Genomic DNA, 25,157 nt, shown 5'->3' on the forward strand with positions numbered 1-25,157 from the left:
CACAGCTTGGATTGGAGAGGGAGAGGGAGAGGGAGAGGGAGAGGGAGAGGGAGAGGGAGAGGGAGAGGGAGAGGGAGAAAGCCAGACAGTGGTGGCAACATCTTTAATCCCAGTACTCAGAAATGCAGAGGCAGGTGGATCTCTAAGTTTGAGGCCAGCCTGATCTACAGAGAGTTCAAGGACAGCCAGGACTACACAGAGAAATCCTGTCCCCCCCAAGAGCAAAACACCAAAACCAAAACCAAAAACTTGTAACTGGGTTTCAGCTGCAGGCTGCTGGTTGAAGACCTGGGAGAAAAGCTTTATGTACGCCAAGCAGAAGAATAGGTGGGGTGGGAATAGGGGGGTGGTGTTGGGGTATTGGTATTTTAAAGGAAACTAAAAGTCAATATATAAATAATTTTGAAATTTTTAACTAAAGTCAAAGAGAGGGTTGAGACCTAAAAGCTTGAGGAAAAAGTTTTAGTAAACACACATCTTTCAACCTTTTTATTTTCCAAATGAGGAGACTGCACCAGAGAAGCTTCGTTCAGGTACCTGGGTATTGTTTAATGACATGTCTTCTTCTGTCTAGGTTGCAGGAAGCCAGTAATTAGAAAACAAGGCATGGTGTTCTTACTCCTGGTTGGTTCTAGAAGATCAACCCTGCTCAGTGTCCTTCCGGCCATCTGTGTCCCCTGCAGCCTGAAGCAGGGGTACCCGTGAGGCATGTGGGCCTGTTTTTCCTTGAGAAGTAGCTAGTGCAGGTGCACATCATATTCTCATATTAGAATATTGCAATAACTTGCTGTTGGCCTAAATATGGAAGAAAAGAAGACTATTTTGTTGGTCAGTAAAAAGAATATTGGCCAGAATAGACTCATTAGCTTTAATAGTTATTAAACCTTTGGCTTGGGTGGAACTTCTGAGGTTTTTTGTTTGTTTGTTTGTGTGTGTGTTTATTTGTTTGTTTTTGTTGTTGTTTTTTTGAGACAGGATTTCTCTGTGTAGTTTTGGTTACTGTCCTGGATCTTGCTCTGTAGTCCAGGCTGGCCTTGAACTCACAGAGATCTGCCTGTCTCTGCCTCCCGAGTGCTGGGATTAAAGGCGTGCACCACCACTGCCCAGTTTCTGAGGTTTTCAAAACCCTGTGGGCAAGGCTTCTCAGATAGCCTGGAGTACTGCCTCTGTGGATTCTGATCTCTGCTGTGGCCTGCTTACCCCACAACTTCCCCCAATGGAAGGGCAAGAGCAGAAATGCAAAATAGCCCCGGGGTCCTTAGGTCCTATAAAGATCCATGTCCATTAGGACACAGTTGAGTCTTCTCTCCCCAAGAGGATATTATGGCAGAGTCAGATTATCTGGACCTTCCAGAACTGTAGAGCAGTCTTAAATAACAACACAGAAGCATTTAAAACAAGAATGCACTAGATGCTTTCATTTAGAGCCCTTTAATGATTCGTTTACAGACACACATTCTCTTTTTTTTCACAGAATGACTAGATTTCTCCTAAATTGAAATGTGAGACTGGATAGATGGGTTGTGAAATAACTTATTTTTTTAATTCAAAAAGTTGTGAGTTTTCATACACAGGCCATGCATATGTATGCATTCATTTCCCTGAACATCCCAGAGTCCACTCCCCCGGTCCTGGCTCCCTCCCCAGTCCAGCACTTTATTCTACCCCTCAAGGCAGAACAGTCCCTCCTGCCCCACGGGGCTGTCCTCTCAGCTGTAATCCTAAATCCAGAGATCTAGTCTGAGATTGCTGGTGGGTAGAGGAGGGGCATGACTCACTGGCCTGTGGGCTCTCCAGAACATTTGCTCCCACGTGCTCACAATGTCCCCTTGAGCAGGGATTCAGTGTCAAAGAGAATAACCATGAAGCCACTGCCACCACTTAGGGCCCCTTATACCTTCCCAAAGAATACCTCCTACATCACAGAAGCCATTGGCTCCTGTATCATTGCCACGGGTCGGCTCACCCTTCCCTTCTCGAAGGCACAGGATAAGGTGAAATCGAGGCTCGACAGCTTCCTTTAAACGCCTCTCCCAAGTTCCTAATTCCAAAGAACGAAAGAGAGAGCTGATGGCTGTGCACGTTGGAGAAGAGAGAAGAGTGCCTATGGCCTCAGTAGTAACCATTTCCCTTAACCTAGTAGTGGACAAATCTCTACGGCCCAAAGAAAGTGGCTTGATGTTGATCAGGCATCTGCTCTAGAGAGGGCCATGTCAGCAAGCAAGGCCATCTTGCATGAGTGGGCTTCTACTGGAAGACCCATGCCCTCATACCGAAGTTCTCACCCAGAAAGGGAAAGGTCCCTTCCCCATGAACAGGGCCAGAGGAGGGTTCCTGGGTGTCACAGAGCGACCTTGAGCTCACTCTGGTGGTCAGTGACCCCAAGAGTTTCCAAAGAACCACATCCTCGGGCCCTGAGCCTTTCATCTTCCACTCCCCCAGTATTTCCTGGCCTGCTGAGTTAGGACTCAGCCGCCCTCTCTTCCCTCCGCTGGAAACAGAAGCTCCAGCGAATGTTTCTAACTCCTGAGTCCACTCAGCCATGTCCCCCTTGCAAAATCCTCCCCTTCCCTCACCCCCCTGCACCCAGCCAGCCAATCGGCGGCCTGAGAGCCTCGCCAGACACATCTCCCAGGGCCTCGGCGGGATAAAACTGGTTGGCGATGCCAGGTGGATGGGAGCAAACTTCAGAAGGAAGAAGAGACGCCTGGGCCCTGGGCACCCTCAGGGGCAGACCCAGGCAGAGAGGGCCTGAGGCCAGCCGGCCAGGTATGTTGCCTACAGGCTAGAAGGGAGCTGATTGGGAAACAGCTGGCCTGTGGGAAAGGAGAGGATCCCAAGAAGTCTAGCAGCTTTTCCCCTCTCAAGTTAAGTGGGATGAGGCAAGGGCAATGGAGGGACAGGGTACCTGGCCGGGGTTTGGGGCTTCCTAACCATGGATCCTCCCAACAAGCGCATTCGCTAGGCCAGGCTGAGGTTGACCTCACTTTACTCAAAAAATCTCCTACTCTTGGCACTCAATAGGAATCAAAAGACCTGGGTTGGGGAGGGGATGTGGGGTTGGGGCCTCCAGTCTCATGCCCTTTGCCCTGGGTTTATGCAGGGTAGCAGCGCGGCAGCTGGCGCCGCTAGGACCTGCGTAAGAAAGCCGGGAGTGTTCCGCAGGCTGCGAGCGACTCTCCGGCGATGCCTCACAACTCTATCAGATCCGGTAAGGACCGCGGAGGGGCAGGACCCCCAGCCCTCGCGCCGCGCCGCCGTGCGTCGGTGTGTGCGCTTGGGCGGGTAGGGCGAGAGAGCTCACGCTCCAGGCTGGCGGAACCCACCTGTGTGGGGACGCAACTGGGGGCGCCTCGGGCCTGGCTCTCCACTGGGGACTGCCTTTCTGCTCTCCAGTTCTTGGATCTGCCCAAGCTGTCCTTTCTCGGCCTTGGTTTCTGAGAACCACAGGAAGCAGTGAGGGGGTTATCTGTGGGGTCATAAGGGTTGTCTTTTGCACCCCTCCAACCATCTTGCACAGCCAATGGACAGGGTGGACATCCTGTACGCTCTCAGGCCTTAGGCCAAGCAGATTCTAGACTTGCCGCGACCCCTAATCCTTGGTCTCTGGGTACAAGCAGTTCTTCCCGAGATTCTCCTAGGGCGCCCTGAGCGCCAGCCCCCCCCCCCCCCACCCCCATGCATGCATGTCTCGTCCCACGGAAAAAAGAGTCTGGGGACTGGGGATCTGGGAACGGTGGCGCACTATGGTGCTTCTGGATGCCTTCCTACCTGGCTTGAGCCAGGCGGAGACCCACGCTCAGGGCTTCCACTGGCGCAGACTACGCCGGCCGCCAAAAGATCCCAATTTTCCTCCCCACCTGCGCCCCAGCCCAGGGCCTTCAAAACCTCCCAAGCTCCCTGCAGCTGTCCCTGATCGGCCCGCTCCCGGCCCGGGCCAGGGTATGCTCGGGGAAGGACCCCTAGGGTCCAGGCTGGCTAGCGTGGTGGACGCCCGCCACCCAGTCGCACGGCCAGTGCGGACAGCTGGCGGAGGCGCGACTCGGCCCGCGGTGATGGATGGAGCCAGGTCCGGCGCGAGGAAAGCGATTTATGGGGCCAGGGCTCATCGCGATCGATTTGGGTCGGCCAAGTGAGAGGAAATCAATATTTCAGATGAATTCTCCGCGAATATGAAGTCGCGCTCAGCAAACGGGACATTTGTTATAATAAGGAGGGTCGGATCCCGCGCTCCGCGCGGCTGAGATCTTTATTTAGCTACCAGAGTCGGACTGTGCGGCGCAGTCTCGGCTGGGAGGGCCCAGACCGCACTGGAAGGGACACCACCAAACCCTCAGGGCGCGGAAAGGTTTCCTAAGCCCTTTGGCTGTAAAGCAGTGGAGGAGACAGAGGGATGCTCACTCCCCACCCCCTTTCCCCGCTCCCAAAGTGGGACCCTAGCGATCTTAGCTGTCCTGGCGACTTAGGACAGCTTCAGGGACTGCAGCGGCGTGGAGACCTCCCCGAGCTACCCTGGCGCCGCCAGTGAAGCTGCCTGGCACCCCTGGTCCGGCTGCTCCTGAAGACCCAGCGCGCCCCTGTGCCACTATCTAAGACCAGGGCAAAATTTTAGCCCCCTAATCTTTAGCCAAACATCGCCTCTGCCCCGGGAGCTGGGTGGTTTTCCAGGCCCAGCGGGGTCGTGGTCTGGCTGCTGCTAACCTCTCTAGCTAGGCTTTTGGCGTTTTGGGTTCACTCTGCTTCGACCTCCTCCTGACCTTTCCGGTGGTGACAAGAGTGCGCATTCTCAGACCTCGAATTCCCGAGGATGAACGAAACTCTTCTCAAACACTGCTTAAGAAATAAGGGTGTCAGAATTTTTCCGGATTGGCTTGTTTTCGTTCTAAAAACACTCCTTAGAATAAATGAGATAAAAGAGGAAAAGACAAAAGGCATGATTTACCTTTTTATTCTCAACCAACGACTGCCCCAGTTGCTGAAAGATAGGCATTTCCCCACCAGCTCAGATGCAGATCGCCCTTGGGTGTGATTGTCTCCCCGTCTGTCTCCCTCCCCACCAGGTAGTTTTCTGTCGGAGAAAGCCAAAGGAGCTTCTTTTTCTCCCTCCTCCGAACAAAGGAAGAAATAAAACCGAGAAGGAGAGGAAGAGAGACTTTCTCCATCCATATAGCACGATTTTTAAAAAAGATTAAAAATGCCTAAAGGAACCCCAATAGTTCAAATCTGTCCCGCGTCTCTCTCCTGATCCCTGTGTAGGCAAAGCTGAACCAGAGATGCTCTGTTTTTCTGATCATGTATTTGACGTCGTGCTCCTTATTTAGAGAAGAATTCGTAGCTGACCCTTCTGGGTTTTTAGATAAGCCCAGTCTTCAGGTTTAGCGGCTGGTCCACAAATCTGCTGGCACTTCTATTTCTGCCTGCGGCTGTGGAGTCTGCGGGTATAAGTTTTCTGTGGAGCAGACTCCAGAGCACAAGAGACCTCTTGGGTTTTTGCCAGAGCCAGGCCAGGCGAGGTTCCCCTGGTCCAGCCATCCTTGCTGCCCAGCAAAAGTTTCCTTCACATTGGCGCTCAGACTGAGGCGGCTCACCCTTCACAGTCCACTCATCCTGGGCTAATCTAGTCTTGCGGAACGGTCTTAACATCTTTACAGCTTTAGTCTCGAGGATAGTTTGTGCTCCGAGTGAATTATTTTGACATCTGTAGGTCAGCGTTGGGCTGAGCGTCCTGTAAATCCGCAGGATTTTTTGTTGCACCGGGGGACAAAATTCTCTAAAAACAGAAGCTTAAAAAATATATTGAAAGAAGCATGAGAAATGATCGGCGCCACTTAAATATTAAAATGTAAATAAATACTGTTTCCGTGAAGAAGGGAGTTTCGTGAAAAGCAAGCAGGTTGTCATTAAAAGTCATAGTCAAAATACTTGTGGAGAAACTGTCCCCTGCGTCATCCGTCCTGAAAACATATCATTCTAGCGGCAGATGAGAAAAAGGGAGAGATCGTGTCAAAGTTGCCCTTAAACACCTAAAGCCCATGCCTCCTGGGAAAGAGATGGAAAAAACTCAACCAGAAAGGAACTGCTCTTTCCAGGTTTCTTGCCTGACTTGGGAGGGTGGGGGCGGGGGGGGGGGGGGAGAAAAGGGGGAAAAAAAAGGTTTTCTTGAGAGGTGAACCGGTGTCCAGGAATATAAAGAGGTATTGGGGTTCCTCAATTCATCTTTGTTTCAGGATGGTCCAGCTTCCCACCCTCTGCAAGTTAATTAGGAGATAATTTAGTTGCCTTGTGAATTAGTTTTAAGATAAGTATCTTTTCAAGCATTGTCACTTTAATTGCCCTACTGATTGATAAGAAGTAATTATTTCTAATTGACACTTTTTTGATGTCTATTGGAAGCATTTATTTGAGACCTTTTTGGAGTAAAAGGAAAGTTAATTAATTTTATCAATCTACACCCAAAAGGACTTTGCCTTTTTTTTTTTTTTTCCTGAAAAGGACAAAGAACATGAAGGAAACAAAATAAAAATAGATACCATGGAATTTTAATTATTAAGAATCATTTTGGTTCAAAGGAGATCATCTATTAATATAACAAATCAGAACATTTCATGAGAGCCTCGTATCTCCAATTTCAATGAGTGCAGCTATTACGGGCACATTTTCCATGGATACATTTATTAGCCCTTTTTGCACCTACTTCATTTTGGATCAGGTTCCCTCTGCTTTGTAGTTTTTTGGTTTTTTTTTTTTTTTTTTTTTGTAAAATCAATGGAACTTGGAATTCTCGGAACAGATAAAATCAGGTTTTGTTAAGAGCTAATTGTGAGGATGATTTACTCACAGCATCCTTGCTCTCTGTAATTATTGATGGAGCTGGGTGTAAAGGTGAAACTTTACTTATGGTGGGTGACACGCGGTCTCATACCTAAACCTTGGAGTAAACAGTTTAATCATTGACCTCCAGCACATTGTACTGTGAGAGAGAAAAAGACAGGAAAGAATAAAGAAAAAGAAAAGAAAGTGGACAGAATGGGATGGGGAGAGGGAGGGAAGGAGACGGCAGGAAGTGATAAAAGCACACCATTTACTTTGGGAAGAAGGTGGCCCAGTGCAGGTGACTAGGATCTTTAATTTAAAAAAAAAAAAAATTGAAATCCTGATTTCAGGACTCATTCTTTTGAACATATACTCTCTACCACAGTTCCTGAGCCATCCCTAAACATCACCTCAAGCTCCCTCTTCTCTATGTTTAAAAGGAGGCAAACTCTTGGGCAGTCAACTGGTTAAGACATTGGGCATCTAGCTTTCAAAGTTTTGATTTGAAAATTTATGAAGAGAAACCAAAAAAAGAATACACATTGTGTTCTAGGAACATACACAAAGATTTGGGTGTTGTTTTTATTTTTTCTGAAAGCCTCGTCTCTGCATATGCATGCTTCTCATAGGCAGATGTGTGCTTACTGACTTAAGAAGATATTCCTGAATTAACCCAGCTCTCTCTCCCCCCTCTCTTTTTCTTTCTTTCTCCCTCCCTGCCTCCCCCCCCCCCAAGCACACACACTCAGGAATTGTGCAACTCAGGAAGAGAGGAATATAATCATGTAAAATACGCTCGTATCAGGTTAATTTCAGCCAGTGTCTTTTTCAATCATTTATGTGAAAAAATAAAATCTTGTCTGCTTTTAATTCTGTTTCTCCAAGATTATGTGGAGCTGCAAGAATGAGGAAACATTTCAAATGAAAATGAAATTTAAGACGTACAAACAGCAGATAATATCACATACCAACCTCACTATTAGTGAAGCTGGAAAAATATATAAATAATGCAAAAAAAAAATCAGCAAGGGAGAGTTTAGTAATGGAAAATTCCCCTGCAATTAAATGAAACAGTAATTTAGTGGAGATATGCCTGAATGAATTAGCATTTATTAATTGGCTTTCATAAAAACAATGTGTGTGTGTGTGTGTGTGTGTGTGTGTGTGTGTGTGTGTGTGTGTGTGCGTGCACGCGTGCCCACATGCATACACATACGGCTAGTATAGCAATTATAGATTCCCGGCAGGAAAGGTTGCTCAAATGTTCATATCGAATTATGCCCTTATTGAGTTCTCTCTTTTTTTGTGTGTGTGAAAATCCCTGTTCTTTGACTGACAAGTTTCACCTGCACATAGAGAGTTTGCAGGAAGGGGAACCTGCCAGGGCAGAAAGAATGAAGCTGCCCTCCCTATTTTATTGATACATTTCTAAACATGAAACCAAGGAGGCACACACTGATGCAGTTGGCTGCTTTGCTTCGGAACATCTAAACCAGGTTTAAAAAAAAAAAAAAGGAAAAAGAAAAAAAAGTGAGCTGCCTCCTCTGGGGAACAGCTAGCCAAGGGGGAGAAGGTTGCTTTGTGGTTTCGGTCCTTACCCAGACTGCTAGAGCATCCTCTCCAGCCCAGGCAGGAACTATAGTTTGTAATGTCAGCAAGGCTCGCTCGCCAGAGTTGACTGGTACATGGATGTGTTTACTTTCTCTCGCCACAGTTGGTCTGTCTTCCTTCAGTTCCGAGCATTTTAAAGCCACTCTACCAATGCTAGGAGGGCCAGAGTTCTCAGCTGAGCTTCGGAGCTTTGAGCTCTGAGAGTCTGAGAATGAGACCCAAAAGATAAAAGAAACGTGTGTGTGTGTGTGTGTGTGTGTGTGTGTGTGTGTGTGTGTGTGTGTGTGTGTGAGAGAGAGAGAGAGAGAGAGAGAGAGAGAGAGAGAGAGAGAGAGAGAGAGAGAGATTTAAAAGGAGGGAGCACGGAAGGAATTCACATTCAAGACTGTGGATTATTTTGCCTGCGTTGGTAAGTTGGTATTAGCTGAGGCACTTCCCCTCCTGAGCTCCTACTTCCTTCCGAGGTGAAACTTCAGGGTCCAAAATGCGTATGTAGAAAGCATACCTCACATCGTGCATGTTTCTTTCTGGATTCAGATGGCAATGCCTTGCTTAGCCCAGGTTCCTTGGGAGAAGGGAGTCAAGGCATGTGAAACGTGTTCAAAGACTGTTCCTAAGGCAATGTTAGTTAAATGAGCCTCTCTGAGGTAAAAAGTACAAAGACTAACCATCAGAGGGCTCTGGGACCCTGAAAGCTAGCCAAGCCCAGTTCCCCCAGCCCACCAGAGTAAACCTGGAATGGAGTATCTGAAGCCAAACAGGTGGGAAGAGGCTTCAATCTTTTTTTATCTGCATTAACAGATTTAATGCTTTAAAGCACGTCTGTGAAGAGAGATGATTATTTTCTCAGGTTAAGAGTCAGGCTAGTAGGCCTACTTGGATTTCCAAACTCCCCTCCAGTCCACTCCCATGGCTTCATGAGGGCCTGATGATCAAATATTTATTTTGTAGGGGGCAGAAAAAAATCTTCACGGTAAAGTTTTTGGGTAAACTCTTCTTCATTCCTGTCACTGAGTGCTAGCTTTGCCTCAACTGAAGATCTTTTCCCTAGGAAAGGGGTCTGGGTAGAATCAGCATCTTTGTCCGAGGATAAGGGTAGGGAAGTTCAGGTGTCCCTCATGAACTCTTGGGCTCCTTGTCTACATTCACTCCCAAGTCGCCCACTCGGTGGTCCCGAATGCCTTGTGAGACTGCAAGTGCACGCACACCTAGGCTCTGCACAGCCATCCGTGCAGGCCCTCCTGGTCAAGCAATGCTGCTTTTGTGACCAAAGAAGGAGGATCAGTTCCGAGAGCCAAACTTTCCCTGGAGCTCAGTGCCAGGAAGCTGAGATTTTCATCTCCAAGGACTGTTACAGGTGTGGCACTGTACTGAGAGCAGGCACATCCATCATCTGGTTTAATTCTCGGGACTTTGCCTGACAGGTATGGCCATGGGTGTTTCTATAGACGTGGAGGGAACTCATGGACAGAGAGGCAGATCTCAGTCCATTCCCTTTCCACCCAAAAGCCAGCTCATCAAAACTTGGTAGCCGTAGATGGGTGGCCCACACTTAAAAACTTGATAGAAACTCAGAACACTAGGTGAGGAGGCTGCAGAGCCTATCCCAGCAGGGATTGCTGGAGACCTCAGTCTGTCGGCTTATTTTCCTGGCCAGGTCCCCCAGTCTCTAGCAATTAACTAAAATGTGTTTGTCTGCAGCATGGTTCTGTCTTTCCATCTGTGAAGGGAGGGAAGTGTTTCAGTTCTCTCTGAACTTCTTGAACATTGTTGAAGGGTCAGCCATTAGCCGAAGCAAAGGGAGGGGCCCTTTTTTAAACACATTCTTCCAAAACTATCACCACATCTCTGTCTGTACCTGAAGACAGGCCATCATCGGGCACCTAAGAAAGTTGAAAGCCCACAGGAAACTTTATTCCCTCCCACAGCAGCTCAAAATCACATTTACTCTGAGTGCCTGGGGTTGCTTCAGGAGCGGTGAGTCAGTATCTGTGATAGAAACAGTTTTGGTGTCTCCTGGAGGCCCTTCCTACTTTGCCAAGGGCCAGTACTGGGCATCCAGTCTCCTGGCCATGTCCCTGGGGCACTGGGTGTGGGACACTTTCTCCAAGTTGAATTTTCTTTCCTCTGCAGCTTCCTGGGGTCTCTCACTCAGGGCATCAGAGCCAAAGCTCTCTCTCTCTCTCCCATGGAGCCTCTACAGAGTTCCTTTGTAACATTAGCTCAAAATGGGGTTCGTTTTAACCTCTTCATTTAGCTGCTGAGCTGGTTACAATTTTTGTGATGATTTGATTTAAGCAGAGAAACTGAAAGAAAGGGCATCTCTCCCCCATCTCTAGCTCCTACCCCTTCTCTCTCTCCCCCTCTCTCCCTTTCTCCCTCTCCCCCTCTCCCTTATCTTTTTCTTTGCTCCCTCCCTCCCTCCCTCCCCTTCCCTGTCTCTGTCTCTCTGTCTCTCTCTCTCTCTCCCTCTTTCTGTCTTCAGCCACTGGGGCCATTGGTTTTGTCTTTTTCACTTGTTTTCCCAAGTGGCCTTGGAGTGACCTGGCTGTTAGTTCTAATTAGTCTGCTGGGACATATTGTCACTGTCAGAACAGGGCAGCAGACTGGTCTGGCTGAATGACGCATCTAAGGGGGAAATGGCTTAATCCGCTGTCTCCTGTGAACGGTGTGTTTGCACACACCCAACCCTCTGTTTGTGTTGTAATTTTTATTCTTTAGTGTTTCCAATATCTGAGGGAGACAGGGGAAGAACTATTATCCCTGGGATAAGTTCAGAGGCTGTGAGGTGTCAAGAGGCTGAGGGACTTCCAAAAATGACTGTGAAGCCAGGGTCCTGTTCCAGCCTCCCCCATGGAAGACCCTGTTCTGCAGGCAGCAGGAGGGGGCTAAGCCCTGGAGGCTTTGTTCTTGACCTGGGGCCTACTTGTTTTCTTTCTGTGTGACCTGAAGCAAGTCTGTTGTCTTTTTGGGCTTGATTACTTTATCTGTATGAAATTGGGGGATGTTTCAGGGCTTCTAGGGTATATGTAAATCTAATGTTCAAATGAATATATATAATACATATTCAATATATCAATATATATATATTCAAAAGAAATTAATATCCTCACCATGGCACATAGTGGCTACTTAAGATTTCTCTCTTTTTCTTTTTTCTTTCTTTTTTATTCACTTTTTAAAAAAGGAGACTTTAAGAGCTAGGTGGTGGCAGCAGCGCACACCTTTAATCCCAGCACTCAGGAGACAGAGGCGGGCGGATCTCTGTGAGTTCGAGGCCAGTCTGGTGTATTGGGTGAGTTCCAGGACAGCCAGGGCAACACAGGGAAATCCTATCTCAAAAAGCCAGAAATAAAATAAAATAATTAAAAATAGAAATAAATAAAAAATAAAAAGAGACTTAAGTAGTTTGAGTATCGGAGGATAGCATGAATTTCTGAGGCCTCTCTCCCCACCTTCTGAATGCCCCATGAGCTATCACGACTGGATTATAAGGTGGTGGGGATCAAACCCCAGGATTCCTGTATGCCAGGCAAGCAAACTTAAAAAAAAAAAAAATGTTCCATGTCATGGCCACCAGGGTATTGAGTGTCCAGGACACATTTCCAGAAAATACATTGTTTTAGGAGTTCTTCCAAGACTTCAAATGGAGAACTTGAACCCAGGACTGAAACTTTGTTCTTGTATAGATTTAGGAGAGACCGTTTCGTATTCCACGTAGACAAACCAGTAGGCCCCTCGTACAGGAATGTTGAGATAAAATAAAAGGATACTTGGGAAGTGTCGACTAAGATCCCTGAGGTCACTGTCAGCTGTCACACTATCCTAGCTAGAAAACCACTTCTTGCTTCATTTTGCAAGAAAGCTTAGTACCAGGAGCATTGAGCTTTCAATAAAATGAACTGCCTGTGGACTTTAGGTTGGAATCCAGAACATTCTAGGGCAGTGGTTCTCAGCCTGTGAGTTACGACCCCTTTGGCAAACCTCTGTCTCTAAAAATATGTACATTATGATTCATAACAGTAACAAAATTACAGTTATGAAGTAACAACAAAAATAATTGAATGGTTGGGGGTCACCACAACATGAGGGACTGTATTAAACGGTTGCAGCATTCGGAAGGTTGAAAACCACTGCGCTAGAGTCTTAATGGAATCTTCCTGGGAGCCCCTGTGTCTTAGCGACTATGCTGTGTATGCAGCTAAGACAGGACATGCCAACATTTGCCTTAGAAACTTGTTTTTAATACAGACCCGTATCACTTAGTTTTCAGAAATTAAAAATCACCAATTTCCTGATTTCTTCCCTTTTCTCCCCACCTCCTTCTCTATCTGCCTCTGCCTTTGCTGCTTTGCATAATAATAATCCAGTTGGAGCCCGATGGCAAACCCTGGTTGACATTTAAGTCTTGGGTACTGAGCGCTAGTTGCTGACTTCAGCTTGGCTTTGCTCTCTCGTTCGAACACTGACTCTGTTCTTGAGGAGCCCCAGAAAGGGAGTGGCAGTTGTGGGGTGACCGCCCCACACTCACAGACCCATTTTCTTATGGGCCTCTGATTCTGACTCTGGAGTGGGAATGAGGAGGAGCGACGTGGGCAAGAAACAGCACTCGAGTCAACCTAGGAAGCAGCTGGAATCTGAGAGACAGCAGTTTATTTCAGCTTAACTAGCCTACATGGAGTGCTACCTGCCATGTGCAGGGCACCATGCCAGTGATGGTGGCATTTGTGGCCAGGACACAGAAGGTGAATGGCTGAACTTTCATCATGAAGACATGAGAGGTACCTACTCAGGGCAAGGAAATGGATCTTGTGAATCCCTTTAAAGGGAAGAGACCCGTAGAACCAGGATGGGGAATAAACCAGGATGGGGGATAAGCAGGCAAAACAACTCAGGGACAGGACAAGGACAAACACTGACAAACAGGGCAGTCGGGAGCACCAGGAAGCTCAGGTCATTTATCTTGAACAGCCACCAGAGAGCAACCTCATCATCACTGTTGACAGATAAACCTCCTGTGGTCCTCTGTGGTCTGGTGGGTCCCTGAAGTGCTCTGCTCCAAAAAGGTAGCCTGGGAGCCTGGGTAGGACCAGCAAGCTCCAGGGAAGTCTACGCTGGAGTTTCATCTCCATATGGCTGGGCATTTCAAAATGAGACAGAATTATAGGTGCCGGCATCATGGACAGATGCCCACTTCTGCAGAGCTAAAATGCTAGGCTCTACCAGCTGGAAGGGGTCCTTTGCCTGGGAATACCTGAGGCTCCGCAGCACGTCCTGCTCCTGCCCAGGCTGCTCTTTGATCCCATCCCTCTAGAAGTTGTTCTCTGCATCATGCAGTGTAGACACAATTGTTCTTTCATTCGAACACTGACTCTGTTCTTGAGAAGCCTCAAAATGGAGGTGGCAATTGTGGGTGCCTTCATTTTATGACAGGCATCTGTTGCCACCCATCATTGGCATCTGCACACCTCTAACTGTTTGCAGACTATTTTTTTCTGTGTTCGTCAATCTGCCCAACACAGACATCACCCATCTTGAGCCCAGAGAACCTAAGTTTCCCTTCGGTAAAGGATAAAAGGGTATGATTAAAAGGTTGGTCTTTAGGGTCACGCATGCCCAGCTTTGAAGCTCTTCCCAATTGCTTATACTGTGTGAGCTCAGGAGCACTTTGTCAATCAATTGTGACCCACTTGCTGCCCATATCTGAATTATCTTCAGCAGACCCACACCCTCTTGTAAAGCTTTCTAATTCCTTCTTCTTCCCCAGTCCCCCCACGAAATCCTGGTGCTGTGTTTTTGTGGCTGTTTATAATCTACATTGCATATGGGGTGTTTATCTTTGTGACTCCTACATTTCAGGCTTGAGCTATCTGAGGGTCTGTCAGGCCACTCACACACACACATGACAAGAACTACATAGGATTTAATTATACTAAATAGCCCAACTAGCCCTGGAAGAGTTAAGGTCAAGGGGAGTCACAAATGAGGCTCTGTCATCACACTTTAGTGACAGAAGACTGAGAGTTTGCACACCTGGACTCGGGTCCTACAGTCCTTGTGGCAGATCGCGAACCTCTTCTCACAAACCAGAGCTCTCTCAAGGGGCCTTATAGTATACCCTAAAGTGTGGAGAGGGTGGATTAGAGGCTTTAAGATGAGAGAATGTATTGTCTGTGGCCTGTTCTGTGTGAGCAGGATTTAGAAAATGGGAAGAAAGGGCCTCCCTCATAGGCTGAAGTCCAGTGAGAGCTGCTGAGACACACAGACACTTAGATGCCCACATATTACACACACACACACACACACACACACACACACACACACACACACACACACACACCTGATACACCTAATACATAGACACACACATACAACCAGACCTGGAACTAGAGAGAGGTATAAAGGCACACGAACCACTTTCTTGTGGGCTCCTGCAAGGCCACGGCCAGTTCTAAGAATGAGGGAGTGGCTACTTAAATGTTATAGTCTGGACACCTGACCATTTTCAGTTTAGTCCTCCTTCTTGGTTACACACACTCATGTACATACCACATATGCTGGTAGATATGAGTTTACACAAAGACCTGTACTACTACCTTCTTACACACATAGACACACTGGGAATAAGACTTGACAATGTTTAGAAACTGCCCTAGGACTGCAGCTGATAAATGGGAAAGAGAAGTCCCTCTGTTCTCAGAGACCCCTAGAGACTCAGCTATGAAATTACAGGTGTGACTGATATGTCTCGGTTGAACCCACAGTTGCACGAAGATGATAGTAGATGGAGTGGGAAAGCAGAATCCAAGCTACCCAGGGACTCTGCTCCATACTGTGGGTTCATTTATGCATGGAGAAATAGCCCATACCACCTTGGGTTTGTAGCTTATGGTTTCAGATATGAATAGAGGAATATGGTTTATCTAGACATGTCCTAATTGCCTGACCGCAGTTCCTTACAAAGTTAAAGAACATGGGTGATCATGGAGGTTCAGTAGACACTCTCGGGTTCAGCGTTATTTTTGTCAGCTGAGGCTCAGCGACAGGTGGTCACTTGCTAGTAGCCACCTCTAACAACACTAGCTCCCTGGAATTCTTGGTGGATCTTCCCTGATCTGGATAGTCACTAGTGGCAATCACTGAAGGACTTACTGTTTGCTAGTCCAGCTTTTTTGTACCCTGAGGATGGAGCATTGAGTGCATGCTGTCCAGGCAGGATCCCCTGCTCAGAAGAGACCATCGTCTCTAACATGACACTCTGGTTTGGAATTCTGGAGCAGCTCTTCCTCTTGGGGCCCTTTGGCATTTGTCCCGAGCCTCCTGCACACACAGCTACACCCAAGCTTACACAGGTGGCTGTTGGAGAAAACCCGAAAGGGAACGGGGAAAGTTAGCAAGTCTCAGGAACATATGAGGCCACGACGGTCGAAAACACCCACAGAGCAGTGTTTATGATTACCGCAAGCAAGATGGTTTACTCAGAGAACAAATCGTTATCACTTTCATAAGTCTGCAGTTCTCAAACAGCATTTTCTTGTAGCATCCATACAAGAGAGCCTAAAGTGCTAGCAGGGAACAGTGCATTTGTAGACAGAATACTTTCGAGCTGAAGGCGTAAGTTTTTCTGCTTGTGAACTTCTGTGTCTGTTGGTGGGGACCCAGGATCCAGGATCTGATTCAGCAGTGCCGTCAAGCTCGCGGCTTCAAGGTGTTTGCTGTAGAACAATCTGACAGCCCTGACTTAATCCATGTCACAATAGCTGGCACTGGTGTGAAGGGGAACTTGTCTGATGTCCACACAGAGATTATGCCTCTCCAGTTACATGAAATGATGAGATCCACTTGCCTCTCTCCGCCAGAGAGCATCTTTGGGACTCGCTCTGATTTGTCCTAACAATGCCCCTTCTTTCTAGGTACATGATATAGTCCACACATGTTGGTCACTTAAGGAACCCAGGTGCTTTGAAACAGAGTAAGGTGGCTACTGGAGCAGGGCCTCCCATTACTCAGCTTCCCAGGCATGCACCCACTCACCCGTTACATCTGTGCAAGCTGCCATGGCCTCATTCTCTCAGCTCCCCTGGTAAACACCTACTTTCCTTTCCTGTTGCTGTGATAAAATATCCTGGCAAAAGCAACTTAAAGGAGAAGGGGTTTGTTTGGCTCAGAATTCCATTGCAGGGAAATTAAGGCAGCAGGTCCCTGAAGCTGTCAGTTATGTTATACTCACAGTCTGGAGCAAAGGGCAATGAATTAATGCACACCTGCTCATTCAGCCTACAGTCTCCACTCGTACAATCCAGAATCCAGGGAATGGTGCCAATCATGTTGGGTGGGTGTTCTCACCTCAATTAATGTAATCAAGACACCTGAACCCTTTCACAAAGACAAATCCACAGGCCAAACTAACCTAGACAATCCCTTGTGGACTCTCTCTTTCCGGGTGATTTTAGATTGTGTCAAGTTGACAACTGAAACTAATTGTCACAACACCTGAGGCCACACGCTTCTCCTTGAAATTTCCTCTGAAGGTCTTGTCATCTTCAAAGAGTCCGTCCCAGAAACCCATAGATATCGTGATTTCTTTTGTCTCCCTCTGGAGTACATACGTATCTTGGTCCACTCTCTGGGAAGGCTCCTAGTCCCAGCCCTCCATTCTCCCATGGGAGCCTCTTACAGGTCCATTTCTCTGCCTGGTAGGTGCTCAGTCTGCACCCTGTGTCTCAGGAAGTGTCTATATACCTCTTCGCTCTCTGACTCTGACACCTTATTCCCTCTGTATTACACACTCTGCCTTATTCCCTCGGCTGCCCAGAGCCCACTCTGCAAACCCATTGGCATGGCCCATTGGTATTTGATTCCATTGCCCAAATCTTCTCCGTGTGCTCTTACCTGATTATATATTCCCAGGCAAGCCCCAGGTTTTAATTCTAAATTATTTTAAGCAGGATTAGCATTAAACCATTCCGTTAAATAAGCAAATCCCTACTAAATCCTTCAGTGTAATAGGCAGGGACAAAGTGGCTCTTGCTGGGCCAGGACAAAGTGACCAAAGGGGACAGCAGCAATGGCAGCAGGACTCATCCTTTCCAGAATCCAGCCTCTTGGTCCCTGAACATGAAGCCCCGAGGACCGAGAGTCTGAGGGCTGCCACAGGCAGTCTTCTCAAGCCTGGATACCTCCGCCATCACACTGATATTCCAGAGACAGAAAAGCAAAGTGGACTTTCATCTACAACCAAAGAAAGGAAAAGCTTCAGTCCACACAGACACAAAATGCTGAGCAAGAGGGAGAAGGAGACAGGCTAAACTGTGACTTGTGGGTGTAGCTGAGGGAGGGCCAGAGATGAAGTTGCACAAGGTAGCTCAAACAGAGGTGGGGAATTCTACGTTGTGTGTCCTTGTGAAGGAGCTAACGATGGGAAGATGGATGGGGTGCAGAGCAGCCCTGGAGGATTTAACAAAGCCAGGCCAGGATATTCATTCTATTCTGCCTTCAGAAAGTCTGCTTACAGAGCATTTGACCCGCCTCTTCATAAAACTTCCATCCTTGCCTGGCTGACTTCACATTTCTGTGTTTGGCACTTCTCATGGACTTTTTTTCTCTCTCTTGCCAGAGTCTGTTAGACTTTGTGATGTTTTTATTAAGGGAACAGCTGTGGCAGTACGTTTTGATAGCTAGATTATTCACATTATCAAAATGTTTTGATTTCTCTCCTCTCCTGGCGCCATTCCAGAAAACCTTAGCCTGGTGATTTTCCAAAATTATCTTGGATCCTTGCTTGTACTTCCTTTTAATCCAATTATTAACAGGTTTCTTTTGGTCAACTGCTAGTATAGGATCTGAGATGATTCCCTGCCTCCTTGCCCACCTTATTTCCCAGTATTTCTCTATGGAAACCCACGTCTCAGCAAACTTGTCATTGTTTCCAACACACACACACACACACACACACACACACACACGTACATTCCCACTTCTGCACCTTTGCCCCTTCAGTGCCAGCCCCTGGTCACCCTCCCTCTTCCCACAACTTTGACAAAATTTTAGTGACTGTTCTGTGTGACTTCCCACACCATCAGCCCTGTTCCCTCTCCAGCACTCAGCTCCTGTTACCAGCAAACATTTTTTAGCCTTTTGATTGTGGTGTCCTGTCTCTGAACTAGACGAAAGTAAAAACCCTTTCAAACCTTTCAATTGCCCAGCATGTTGTACAGGATCCTATGTGGAGTGAGGACCCCGTGAGTGTCTGTGTGGATAACTTCCACTTAATTCTTCAATAACATATTGTATTGTTTTACTAACTGACTGAAGGTTTTCCAACATGAAGCACACCTGATTCTCTCCACACGATATGGTGTAATTACTTTTCAATTTCTTTATAATAAATGACAACCAGGAGACTGAGGAACTAAGGAATGCAGCCCTGGAGAACCTGCTGCAGCTACCAAGGATGGAGCTTCCCCACTGGCATGCCTCTCCAGCCCCGGTGAGGTCAGATGCCAGGTAGCCAGGCTGGACTACAAAGACCACTGGAAGTTGCAAACATGGGCAGACATTGGCAGTTCTAACCCAAGGGCCTGCCTGGTGGACATGGGCTGCTTGGCAGGTGGTTGGTTAGATTAAAGTCAAGCACTCCTGTGAGGACAGAGGATTTCTAGACTCTTGTAGGCTAAGACTCAAACTACAGTCAATGCCTGGCATGTAGACGTGTAGTCAAGGGCTTAGCAAGAATTTGCCAGTTCAAAGAAGCTGCCTCCTCTTCCTCCTCCCGCTTCCCTCCTCTCACTCCTCCTCCTCATTTTTTCTTTTCTCTTCTCCCATTCTTTTCCTCTTTTTTCCTTCCTCCCTTTTCTCAGCCTCTTTTCTTCCACCCCCACACACACCCAGCTATATTCTTCACACTAACAGGGATTATTTCAATAGCTCACTGCTACAGTGTGCATGTTGGTTTGACCACAAAGATTCGTGTATTAGAGACTTAGGCTCTGTAATGGTTAGTTTTCATTGTTAACTCAACTGACTTTAGAATCACCATAAAAACTACCCCTCTGAGACTATGTGGGTATTTCCAGAAAGATTTAACTGAAGAAGGCAGAGCCACCTTAACTGTGGGTGGCACCATCCCCTAGGTTGGGGTTCAGGACCAAACAAAAAGAAGAAAGCAAGTTGAGCACAAGTACTCACCTGTTTTCTAACTGTGGACTCAGTGTGACCAGACACCTCATATTCCTCCCGTCTCCACCATGATGGACTCTATCTTCTAACTGTGAGCCAAAAATAAACCCTTCTTGTTTTTTTTTTCACAAAATGGAAAAATAACTAATTCAATTCCAAGTGTAACGGTATTGAGCTTTGATGGGACCCTTGGAGATGAAGGGTGTTCCCTAAGAACAGTGTTTAGCTCATGGGTACACTTCCATGCTCGTCTCAGGGGAGTGGGTTAGTGTTTCAGGATGGGTTGGTTATATAGCAGCTGGTACAGCGTGAGGCTACTCTGTGAGTCTGGCGTCTTCTACACGTACCCTAGCGGACCTTGTCTAACACGGAGCAAGGGAAGAGATTCATGTTGGGACTTGGCTGTGCCAATTCACTGATGTTCTGTGGGGGTAAAAAATCCCACCACAAGCTGGAAGGATCAAGAATAAAAAAGACCAGAGTGGTGGCTTGGGATGGAGACAGTGATGCCAGGAGATGTGGGTGTGATGTTTAAAGGGGTTTTCCCCAGAGTCTTCCTTGAACTTGTCCTAGAGGACCCTTTAGAGGGACGCTAGACGACAGCCAAGTGCCTCAGACAAGTATCTCACAGGGGCCTTTCCAACTGCTGTGTTCATTTCAGAGTTAAAACCCCATTGAGGAGGCTGGACAGATGACTCAGCAGTGAAAGGAACTAGCTCCCAGAGGGCACAGGTTCAATTCCCAGCACCTGCATGGTGGCTCATAACCTTCTGTAACTCCAGTTCCAAGGGATATGACACCCTCTTCTGGCCTCTACAGTCACCAAACACACCACAAGATGCACAGACATACATTTAGGCAAAACACATCTATAATCCCAGCACTCAGGATGCTGAGATAAGAGGATTGACAGTTCAAGGCCGGTCTGGGTCACACAGCAAGACGCACATACATGTACACATACACAGACAAAACAAAAATGAAAACAAAACAACAAAACAAAACAAAAGCCTACTAGTTTATGTATTGGTTTGTTAGGGCTGTGGTGACAAAATATACAAGCAAGATGGCATAAACATCATAAATTTCTCATGGCACAATTCTGGAGGCTAGAAGCTTCAGGTCAGGATGTCACCAAAATTACTTCCTTCTTACCTTCTAGCTGCCAGTGTGCTGGCAGTCTCTGGTGTCCCTTGGCTCATGACAACATAACTTCAGCTTTCACGTGGTCCCCCCCCCCATCTGCCTATTCCTGTGTCCTAATTTATACTATTGTCTATGGCATGATCATAACAGATTAGTGCCCATCCTAATGGCCTCATTTTAACCTCATTATCTGCAAAGATTCTGTTTCCAAATAAATTTATATTCTGAAACATTGAGGGTTAGGACCTCAACATAGGAATTTAATGAGTAGGACACAGTTCCGCTCATACTGATGTAAGTACTATGTGTCAGGGTCTTGCTCAGCACCCTTCCCCTAACCTTGACTACCTGCAGCTAATTTGAGTCCTCGTGACACCAAGTGCAGAAATCCAGGTTTGAGACTGGTGGAGTAGGGGATGTCAACACTTGTCGTCCGAAATCTTTTCTGTTGCTCTATAGTGGAGGGGACTTTACCCCTTTTGCCCAGCACAGAACCCCATATGAGAGCCTCAAGTATGGATTTAAACTTAGAAAGATAAAAACGACAAGCATACAAGCTGATGAGAGAACACACAATCTTTTCGGGTACTCCTTGGTTCGGAATACACTCAACCCAATCTATGCCGTCTCTTCTGCTACGACAGCACCAACATCCCAAAAGGGCCTCTGTGGACAGAAAATGAACAAGTCAGAAAGCGAATTCTGTCCTGGCTCTGCAAGGAAGTAAGTCTGAACATCAGGTCATCTCTTCTTTGCTGTCTGTCAGGCACACTCTCAGAGTAGCCTGCGTATGCATGGGTCCATGTCACCTTTCTCAGACTGTTGGTCACAGCAGCCTGCTCCATCATCACAGAGGTTCATAGGAGCCCTTGTGATCCTCTGTGAGCTGTTCTCATCTTATTACATCAGCCTCAGGGCCGCCCTGCTGCTGTGCTATCTAGGGGGCTCAACCTTATCACTTTCTTCCTCTTGGGACACTTCCAGTCTTAGCCCCTGAACCCAAGGACAGCCCTGGAGTATTAGGCCTCTGGGACCATATGCTCTGCAGAAATCTAGGCTCAGATTCATGTGGCCACAAGTCCTGCAGGCAACTCCATGCTTTTTTATTCCCGACACTCTGTGTGTAGCCGTAGAGCAAACAATTCCTTTGCTATGGTGCCAGGTTCTGGGTTAGTGGCTATCATAGTTATTGTGGTGGTTTGAAAGAAAAATGGCCCCCAAAGGGAGTGGCACTACTAGGAGGTGTGGCCTTATTGAAGGAAGTGTATCTCTGTGCTGGTGGGCTTTGAGGTCTCTCTTGCTCAGGCTTCCCTCAGTGGGACAGTCAGTCAACTTCCTGTTGCCTCTGAGTCAAGATATAGCACTCTCAGCTCCAGCACCACATCTGCCTGCACACTGCCATGCTCCCCTCCATGATGATAATGGACTGAACCTATGAAACTGTAAGCTGCCACCTCAGTTAAATGTTTTCATTTATAAGAGTTGCTGTCTCTTCATGGTGTCTCTTCACAGCAATAGAAAACCCTAACTAAGACAGTTATGGAAACCACAGATGGGGAATTTTGTGTGTTGTACTCAGAAAGACAGATCTTCATGTGTTCCCACCTGTGTAACTCAGGGTGGCCAGACCTCCTACTGTCCTGCCTTGAGGGATCCAACTCCAATCTTTCTTCCTCTCTCACCCCTCTCCAAGCCACCCCTCCCCACATATACATAGTCTTTCTAATTGTGTCTGATTCTAATTCTAGCCAAAGCCTACTTTTTCCTCCTCTCTAAGCTTGTTAATCACATCTTAGTTAAGATCTCAAAGGCAAAGAAACCCAGAGCTGGAGAGAAAATGAGAAAAGGTTTAGTTCACAAGGGGAAAGTGTATCTTTTTCTCCTTTGTGATGGCGTTGTATTTAAGACTCCTCATTTATCTGGCCTCTTAGTCACTGTAGTTACTCTAACTACAGCTGTGTTTCTTTCTTGTCCTCCCTCTCCTTCTCTACTGCCCCCCCATCCTGTTTCCTCTTTCCATTCTCATGTATTTTTTTCTGTCCTAACTAGGGGTTCTTTTAGCCACCTCTCTATTTTCCTCCTTACCCATCTCAAAGTGATTTTTAAATATGTTCATTAAACTCAAGTATATAACCTTGTAATAGAACTACAGAACCTTGTGTCCTAGCAGTACATGATAACATAGCTTGAATTGTTCACCGCCCACCAGCTCCAGACATAGATGCACACACTGATTGCACACACCGACCTCCTCTCTAGTGTACACACATCACCTGTGGGTATTCTGCAGGACTGCTTGGTGGAAGGAAGGTGATAATACATGTGGTCCATAGTTAATGGGTCAAAAAGCCTCAAGGTTTGGTAACATAGTAAAGGTTATTAATGTGTATGTTTCCCAAAGGCAAGCCCGCCATCTATTCAGAAGCCATCTCAACATATGTTACAGGTCTCCCAGAATACTATCAGAGAGTGAACACTCGTTGAATTAAAATCTAACTGAAAATTGTTTTAATATCACCCACTTTCTTAAAACAGCAACAACAACATGATAGCCACTAGCCTCTGAACTTGGGGGAGTCTGGGGTGACCTGGGGGGAAGCTGGAACTCAAAGTGTATACTCAGCTCTGAATTGTAGAGCTCTGGCTCCTCTGTGTAGCTCAGAGATGTCTAGCACTGCCCAGGCCTTTGGTACCAGGAATCCACAGGCCTCAGGAAGCTCTGGGGGAGGAGCCAGAAGAAAGACCTCTAACACACCTTCCAGGACTCTGGGAGGCTCCTGGTTGTAAGTTCATGCTTAATCAACTAATTAATCATTTTGGTTCATAGTTATTTATATTCTAAAGAGTGGATATGAACTCTGAGCAACCACCAGAAGATCTTTTGAAAGACCCAGGATCAGGGACAGAATGCCAAAATCTCCTCTTTGAATTGTACAGGTGGAAAGTACCTGGCTTCCCAGGGGAGGCTAGTGAGTAGTCAGTGGGGGAAGGAGTCTGCTCCCCAGAAAGGAGCCTATACAATCAGAGGAGGTGCTGCAGCTGCCCCTAGGCTCTCAGGATCCAGAGAGAAAGCCTGAAGAGTGAGATTCGCAGGCAAGGTCAACAAGGAGAAAGCATTAGTGACCCCTGCCCCTGGTAGGCCTCTCTCCTTGGGTACATGGAAGCCAGAGGGCAGGGTATAGATCAGTCACCCTCAGAGTCACAGTCAAGGGCCTTCATGGCTTTACGAAGGTGAAGTACTGTGCCTGTTGTTCAAGAAACTACCAAATCTCAGCCATAGGGACAAAGATGCCCATCTTCGGCTTAGTCTACTAATAAAATATATAGGACATGAGCAAGCTGGAAGCAGCCTTCGGAAATCTTCGGGAGAGCCCCAAAGCTCATCCTACCTAGGAAAAACTAGAGCGTGGCACCTTTCAGGCTCAACATGCCCATGACCCAGCACTGGCCCCTGTCCTCTGGAAACCACATATTGTCCTGAGGAAAAGACCCGATCTCAACATCAGCAGTACTTTCCCCAGGAAGCTTAGGGGATTATTGGCATTTACAGCAGCTTCATCCTTGAAAATACAAACACTGGGGGCCCTTTTGGGGAGGGAGGTGACAGGGTTAATCTAAGGGCTAAGGGAGGCAGAGAGAAAAAGGCCTTGAAACCACAGTGAAGCCAACCAGATTAATAGAGGAAGAGGGGGGTGGTAGACCATTAGGAAGACAAAGAGAAAATCATGCTGGAGCAATAGAAAGGGAAATCTAATATCAACTAGGGAAAAATAAATGGAGATTAGGGCAGACAAATTAGCTTTAATGGGTTCAATGCTAATACAAGAATAACAGCAGACTGTGAATGCCTTTGAGGGGAAGATGGGATAAGGAACCTGGGCAGTCAAGCAGGCAGTGGAGATTATGCAGGGAAAGGGGGTGGCCGAAGGAGTCAGGGGAGGGAGAGAGGGGAGACAGAGGTGAAGGAGCACAGGGAAGGCGGTGTAGGAGTGACCTGCTGTCTCTGCCAGGAAGGGGCTGGTGACAGTAGGTCAGAGGGGCAGTTAACACCGACACAAATGAAGTAAAGCGACTGAAAGAGACTGAGGACAGGGGGAAGGCTGGAAAGGCAGAAGAGAAGAGGTGGAAACAGACTCAAACAGAGCAGAGGAAAATAATCCAATGTGGAAGAGTAGGGAACAGCAAAGAGCTGAATTTTTTTTTTTTCTCTCACTGGGAAAAATCCAATAGTGACGATGTGAACACCAAACCTCTGACATATGAAAACCTGGAAAGAATTTTAAAGTGGGTTTGGAAAGCACACACACTTGGTAGGTGGTGTTGGAGGTCTGTTCACTCTTAGGGAGGGTCTGACTACACACAGAATGACCACCTTGCTGCCAAGCGTAGCTGGAGCCGTGAAGTGCAGA

General features: G+C 47.1%; 1 protein-coding gene across 6 annotated transcripts in view; it reads left to right on the forward strand.

Annotated features, from left to right (window-relative positions):
• Positions 1-2,659: 2,659 nt before the first annotated feature.
• Positions 2,660-25,157, forward strand: part of Pax8 (paired box 8) — a 59,396-nt gene continuing 36,898 nt past the window's right edge. For all 6 annotated transcript variants that reach the window (XM_052725172.1, XM_052725176.1, XM_052725173.1 and 3 more), the window contains exons 1-2: positions 2,660-2,769; positions 3,104-3,211. In XM_052725172.1, the coding sequence (XP_052581132.1) occupies positions 3,187-3,211 (25 nt within the window). In that variant the 5' untranslated portion in view covers positions 2,660-2,769; positions 3,104-3,186. The remainder of the gene's footprint in view (positions 2,770-3,103; positions 3,212-25,157) is intronic.

This window comes from Peromyscus californicus, unplaced genomic scaffold (assembly GCF_007827085.1).
Source record: "Peromyscus californicus insignis strain IS unplaced genomic scaffold, ASM782708v3 Scaffold_7__1_contigs__length_154581171, whole genome shotgun sequence".
In the NCBI taxonomy this organism is placed as follows: Eukaryota; Metazoa; Chordata; class Mammalia; order Rodentia; family Cricetidae; genus Peromyscus; species Peromyscus californicus.